Genomic DNA, 7,357 nt, shown 5'->3' on the forward strand with positions numbered 1-7,357 from the left:
CTCTTTCTTCACCAACGATAAGAATTTCCAGGGACTAGAGTTTTCATTCTGTGCTATAGTTGCCAAAAAGGACAAACCAAATTAAATATTTAGATATTTTGTGGATATGTTCAACATGACTAGGCAGTTCTTATGCAGATACATTCAATATAAACAATCATATTGTTCATAAAAATGTCAGGTAGTTTTAAGTTTCCAATAAATCCTATTAGCCAAAGCAGATCATGTGACGGTATCTTTTAGGAGGCAGCGTTGTATTTGCATTTTGCTGACATCACTCTAAGATATGAAGTATCGGGATGTACTCTTTTGCATTCTGCACAGGTATCCATTTGACTATTATATACCATCGTGCCGTTTGGGGAGCAAAGTTGTGGTCTTCACACCTCATCAGTATATACCATCGTGCCGTTTGGGGAGCAAAGTTGTGGTCTTCACACCTCATCAGTGTGTAAAGTGGAAGAAAAACATACACCACAGAGTTAAACATTAGGAGCCCCAACCTTGATAGAAGTCAGTGAGTGAGATATCATACATAATTAATTATTTGGAATTTATTTTTGGTACTTGTGTGACTTTTACTTCTTCCAATAGAGCTTGTTTGAATTTCTGAGAGAGTGCACAAGAGAGAGTAGGTGAGCACACAAACAAAACTACAAAGAATCCTAAAGTTAAAAATTTACTGTGCCTACTTATTACTACTACTAATACTAATTAAAAAAAAACACAAATGAAAGTGAAAGCAGCAGTTGGGTAGTAAACAACAATGTACCAGTGAATGTTGAAGACAGGGCTGGGCAACAGAAACAGAGAGCTGGTGCCAGTCCTGTTAACTTCCTGCTTCATCATGTTTGACTGCTTCTGCAGGTGGGACCAACCAGTCAGACAAGAGTCAACAAATCTGTTTTTTCTCTTTTTGTGGTCATTTTTACGTCTCTTTGAGTTAGCTTTGTGTGTCTTTGTGATAGTTTTGTTTTTTGTAGTCATTTTTGGGCTGTTAAAACTAACTGTAGTATAAATACACCTTCATCTTGAAGGTTCAACTTTTGGTGACCTAGTCTGGTGGCAAAACCTACACAATAAAGGTGAAGTTATTAAAAAAGATTCAGAATTTGAATACAAAAAAGGTTCTACCATGAGGACCAGTGAGTCCAAGCATACATTGATGTAAATCTTGTGGAAACTTTCACCTATGAGAGCATACATTCAAAGCTACACAAGAGTGGCTTAGAAACACAGCCACAGGATTATCAAGCACCTGTTGCTTATTAACACTTTACACACTTAGTCAATTTATGAACAAAAAGACTTTCAATAAAAATCACTCCCAGTTCTCTTGAGTGATCAGTGAGCTGGTTTTTCTACATTCCATACTGAAATCTTCCTCATTGTCATTAGGGTTGGGTGATGTTTATCGAATTGGCATATGACCATGTTTAGAGTAAAAATTGTGATGGACAATGACATTGTGATGACTTTTTTTTCACATTTTAAAGCCCACAAATGAAATGGTGTTCAGTAGTCATATGTTGCAATAATGGCATTGACGATCTTGGTTGCTAAAAAAGATACCACTTTGCCGTCTGGCAGTGGTTTGGATTTTGTCCTGATGAGAGAGAAGAGCCAAGAGACATTAATGAAGTGGTGTTTAGGATTTGTGGTAATGTAATTTGTGCAAGAGATGGACAGACGACGAATCTTCACAACCATTTGTGTATTTCCCATCCTGTGGAATATGCTAGACAGCCATCATGTGCAACTGGCCCTATAAAACATCTAGCTACCACCAACCAACGAACAAGCATCATAATGACAGTGTACTGGTGCTGTAACTTGTTACATAGGAAAAGAAACGATTTGTTTTAACACAGAGGAAAAGAATACTTTTAGGCCATGCTACAGACATTTGACAAACAGTATGAGCTGCCAAGTCAGATATTTATCTTGAAGACCACTGTCCCAAAGTTATACAACGACAACAGAGCAAACGTTTCAGGAGTGCCAGATGATGTGGAATATTTGGCCCTGTCATGTGGTCCAGCTGCAGCATGATACCTCACATGTCAGTGACCACACATCATTGTCAGCAAAGAATGGACACTGGAATTGAAATGCTTACAAACGAGCTTCATGCCAGAAAGTCACACAGCTGAGAACCTGGAAGACTGTGGGAGACCAAATATGACTAAAAGTAGAAGACTGACCGAGTCATGAGGTTACACCACTGGAGTGTTGTAGGTTAAATGGCCATGAGATGACATGCCACTCAATTCTTTATGATTCAGTTTACTTTACAGTAAGTGATCCACTAAAACAGGTTCTCTGCTGCACTATGTGCTGCCAGAACGTTTGTACTAAACCTGTCTGGAAATGTCATAATCAAGGAACACCAACAGAAGGAAACAAAGGATTGTACAATCATGTCAAGAACATGAATAAACAAGACAGACAATGAAGTACAATAAATTGTCTTTTTAATTTATTGTTTCCCTCAAGATCTATTTCAATAATTTGTGTGCACAAATTAAAACTACATAAAAGTGACTGTGGCTCAAATAAAAAAAAAAGAAAAAAAAAATTAAAAATTAAATTTCTTTTATTTCTATATTTGAGCGGTGTCTCCATTCGTGGGCCACAGCAGAAAACTATATTATGATTCCCTCTGGTGTTGGACAAGTTTAACTGCACGAGGACACACGACAAAAAGTAAAAGACCTTTATTTCAAATAAAGCAGGTACAATCTGTTATTAAATCAGATCAATAGGATTATAGTTAAAACGATTGACTAACCTTTGGTAGGTTTCCCTCAAAAGTCCCATTACATATTAAATATATAGTATATTTTCACACAATGAGCAAAACTCGATACCCTTACCCATGCCTTAGCCATATTCATACAGATGGTTACATTGACTAAAGCAACAAGCCAGTTGACCTATATAATGTGACTACAGAGAAAAATTTTGATAATGTTATCCATCTAATATCTATATATCTATATGTAATCTATCACAAATGATTAAATTCTCATTTCATATTGATTGAGATGATTTCAAAAGGTATAATCATTCAAATGAAAAAACAAGATAAAATAAAAGATGCCACCAATAAAATAGATTCAAAAACAATTTAAAAACAGTGACAATAAATGTTGTAAGTGAGGAAAGATGCAGTTAAATAAACTAAACCACCAAAACAACTTCTGATCAAAAATGATTCAAAGTCAAAATAGCATCTAATGAGATTTCCATATTAACTCACACAATTAATATTAAATACAAATACTACTAAATATTCAAAATCCCCAAACCACAAATTAAATGCTTATTAATTAAATGTCACTTTAAATAACAGACTCTATTACATGTGTTGGTGGTGCTTTAAAGCTTGTCACAAACATAAAGAATACAAAGTTGTACTTTTGTTTGTAGATTTGAATTTCCTCCTTTAAAAGCTCTGTAGTAATACAAGGATAAAAAAGATTTACAGAAGGGCATGTTTTGGTAGAAACATGGTATGAAATTGTGCTTCAGTTTAAATGTGACATACAGCTGCAGATGGAGAAGGTCTAAAACAGCTGATGAAGATGATCAATGGCAAACAAAAATGTGTATAATATTGAACAGGGCTTCAGAAAACCTGACTATAGGGTTTTAGTGTAATAATTAATTCTCATTTACAGGGTCATTTTGGATTATTTTCAATTATATAGAACCAGTGAGTATCAGAGAGTGTTTGTTTTTTTCAGGGTTGAGCTTCATCTTCCACATCTTCATATTAATTGTTTTGGCTGTCTTCCTCTGGGTTTCCATCCTGTACGTAAATAAAGACAGCACAGACAAGCACATCAGTATTAACAAGAGCAGTGCAGAGTTTACCTGGTGAGAGATGGTGGTCATGGTTACTGAAGCAGGGCACTAGACTGCGCTGGAGCTGAACACTGTTTTCTTTGTGTTGTGAGATAGAGAATTGACAAGTCTTTAAGAAGTCGTTAGAGATATTTTTCCTATTTTTTTACATCTATAAATAAACTGATTAGTTGATTAAATAATAATCAGAAGAGCAGATCAATACAGCTATAGACTGCATTCAATCCAGATCCAACATCAGAGAGTAATAGAACTGTAATCGGCTCCTGGAGATCGTCATGTTGCTACCCTGCTCATGTTCCCATCCTAATGCTCATAACTTACAGCCTATCACTACAATTTAAAAGGAATTGCACCCGACCCTCCATACAGTACCTGTGTTATATTTAATAGACCAGATCTAAGTATTACCTCAAGTATTGGAAAGTTCTTGGCTTCACACCACTGGACGAAGTGGTTCTCGGCAGCGTCCAGACTCTCTTCATCCTTCCTCTTGCAGTAAACCCTGATGAACGGCTCAGAAAAGCGCTCTGAGAGAAGTTTGTCCACCTGACAAGAAGAACAGCATCATAAATTTGAGAATAAAAATATAGCAGCAGCTTCCTTATGAAAAAATACATACATATATATATATATATACAGTCATTGCTTAAGTTCTGACCTGGTCTTGGGGGATCTTTGAAGCTTTGTCAGGGGCAAACTTGCTGTAGAAATACACATTACTGATGGGGTCCTCCCCCTTTATCCTGTAATCGAGAGAAGTGACCTAAAAGAAAAGGGTGAGAGAAAAGATTGTTTATATAAATAGATTATCTTCCAAATCAGTGATAATCAATAAAAGCCAAGATTTTATGAAAAGTGAAGTGAAAGTAATTAGACTAAAAAAAAAACTTACCACAATTTCAAAGTCCTCTGCTGTCAGCCCGTCATCAGGGATGGTTTGAGCTAATTCCTTTTTCCACTGCTTTTTCACCTCCTGAGGAGAAAGGGTGAGAAGTGAGAGGGGTAAGAGATTAGAGATTTATTACCACTTGACAACATATCAACATATAGCAAGAATACATCCTACACACACATCCCATACATTAAGATATTTAATTTAAAATCATTTAAAACTGCATCCTGTTTCCCCAGTTTTTGGTGGAGCTTTTGCAAAATGATGCCTGCCTAGTTATTGTTTGTGGCAGTAAAGTTAAAAAGAAAACTTTCTGTCACCACTAAGTTTCTCTGTGATCTCTCAACCTGTATCTAAGGTGATTTTGTCAGATGACATCACAAGCATACATTAATGATTTTATTGGCACAGCAGCCTGGGAATGACATGTACATGTTTTCTATCATAATGGACAAATTGCTTTTCTGTTCACCCATTCACACAGACACATATCTATGGCAACAGAGCTGCCAAACATGCAAAGCACTGGCCTGCAAATCGGAAAAAAATTGGCATTCAGCGCTCAAGGACACGTGGACAGAAGGAGCTGGGGATCAAACTACAAACCTACAGCCAGAGCCATTTCATACTCGTTCCATTGTCTGTACATCAACAGAAAAATATGCAAATGTGATCAACTATACTTTTAAGTATTAAAACTGTCATGGTGCGGGTAAGGCTGGACCCAAATGCAGCCAAAAGGAAACCGAAGCACGAGGGAACACAAGGAACAACAACAGGAGACACAGGGGATACCACAGCCGTTAGAACAGGCAACATGAACAGACAAACCGACACAAACAGAGGGGAGCACAGAGACTAGACACAAGGGAGGCAAGGGTGATTGAACACAGGTGAAACACATTAGGGCGGGGCAGACAATCACCACACAGAAAAACAGGAGCAAGACAGGAAATAAAAACATTAAGACACACAAGGAAACCAACTACAAAATAAAACAGGAAGTGACAAAATCCAAAACTAAAATGTCTGCCATGGAAAACCATGGTAAACAACTGAAATAGTAACATACACACAATTAAACAACCACACACTACAATACCAACAACAGAATGAGCATAACATTCAGGAATATTCAGTATCGTGGTACACACTCCACAGTCACATGTCAAGCACACAAGCAATGCAATACAGACACAAAAAGACATTAGTGCACACCTCAGTGGGTTTCTCAGTCTTAATTCTCCCCAGACACTTGTAGAAGTCTCGATCTATGATCCTCTGGAGAATCTCCCTCGCAGCTTTCACCTCTGGGCAATTTCCAGCTGTGATGAGACATTTCCTCATTTCTTCCTCCTCTGGGCAGGAAACGTAGATGTGGGAAGGAGGAGTGAGTATTATTTCAAACACCCGATCTACAGGAAAAACAGAAAAAGAGTGGAGGACAGGTGAGTTGGAACAAACCAAAGACAATTTCAAATGCATTCAAATGCATTACAGTAATCAAAACAGACACTTTAGGACATTTGTTCTATTCATAGTTGACAATTTTCCAAATCCCTCCACTAAATAGTGGATGTCCTGTCATAGTAACTGTAACTAGACACAGAAAGTGTGTCATGCCTTGAATTTCTCTGCATGTTGAAGTGAAGTCATACCCGGCATCTAGTTTGGAGTTTGGAGGGTGGTGAGTTTTTATGCAAAAGCAAAAGTTTAAGAAATGAATTCAAGCAATATTATGCAACTATGTTACCTTAAAATGACAGCTTCAAAATGACTTTGATGATACCGTGACTTGTAAGAATGGTGCCTCTTTCATTCCCACACCTCGAACACCTTTTTCTTACATTATGAACCTTGTTGAGCTGTACGATCGCCCGCGAGGAGTGCGTAAGGATTTACGGCACTATGTCACACACCATCAAATATGGGTGTTCATAGTGAGTGGGGTTTACAGGCATCATGGCAGAGGCACAGAGACCAGCTCAGTGTGTACTGGCGATCGGTCATGCTGGGACAAATCCTGGTGGGCCGCAGCATCGGTGGACCGTCAAAAATGCTATAAAGTTTTTACTGGCCCTCTCTGTGTGTCCCTTGGGATGTGCATTAGAGTGTGCTGTGTGTGTGTGTTTAGAGACTTGGCTCCCTGTGTTTTCTGCCATAGTACAATGATAGAGTCTAACAGGTTCCCTTTATGTGCAGGCAAGTAAAAGTAAAAGTTAAACATGGCACAGATAGTGCTTTGTGTATCCCGCCCACTCCTCCGTGTATCTTAATGTTCCTTAGTTTTAAATTGACAGCACACTGTGGCATCTGTTGACCTGTCAGCTTGGTGTAGGCTTCTATGTCTTCTATAGCTTCAGAGAGAGTGAACGTCTTCCCTCCTGAGCCTTCAATCTGGATGCATGGATCTGCTTTTACGAAGGCATCTGTGATCCTGGATAAACACACCCAAAAAACATGAAGTAATGGAAATACACTGCATCAGACAGAGGACCAGCTAAATTTTTAGAGTACCAACATGGGAAGGATACTTACATAGTCTCTATGAGCTTGTTCACATTGTGCTGATAGGCTTTCCTGTGGAGAGAA

General features: G+C 38.0%; 1 protein-coding gene across 1 annotated transcript; it reads right to left on the reverse strand.

Annotated features, from left to right (window-relative positions):
• Positions 1–2,701: 2,701 nt before the first annotated feature.
• On the reverse strand, positions 2,702–7,350 carry LOC111219314 (deoxynucleoside triphosphate triphosphohydrolase SAMHD1-like). The gene is made up of 7 exons (XM_022741949.1): positions 7,304–7,350; positions 7,087–7,202; positions 5,984–6,180; positions 4,766–4,846; positions 4,532–4,636; positions 4,282–4,419; positions 2,702–3,814 (listed from the first exon to the last, which is right to left on the reverse strand). Coding segments are annotated over exons 1-7 (675 nt in total). The 5' UTR covers positions 7,306–7,350; the 3' UTR covers positions 2,702–3,778.
• Positions 7,351–7,357: the final 7 nt, after the last annotated feature.

Source organism: Seriola dumerili, unplaced genomic scaffold, assembly GCF_002260705.1.
Source record: "Seriola dumerili isolate Sdu_G_001 unplaced genomic scaffold, Sdu_1.0 BDQW01000057.1, whole genome shotgun sequence".
Lineage (NCBI taxonomy): Eukaryota > Metazoa > Chordata > Actinopteri > Carangiformes > Carangidae > Seriola > Seriola dumerili.

Excerpts from the sequence above, each read along its gene's own strand:
- LOC111219314 (XM_022741949.1), bottom strand. Across the intron at positions 4,847-5,983 it reads AGACTGAGAAACCCACTGAG|GAGGTGAAAAAGCAGTGGAA; the intron begins GTGTGCACTAAT and ends CTTTCTCCTCAG. Across the intron at positions 4,420-4,531 it reads CAAAGATCCCCCAAGACCAG|GTGGACAAACTTCTCTCAGA; the intron begins GTCAGAACTTAA and ends TCTTCTTGTCAG.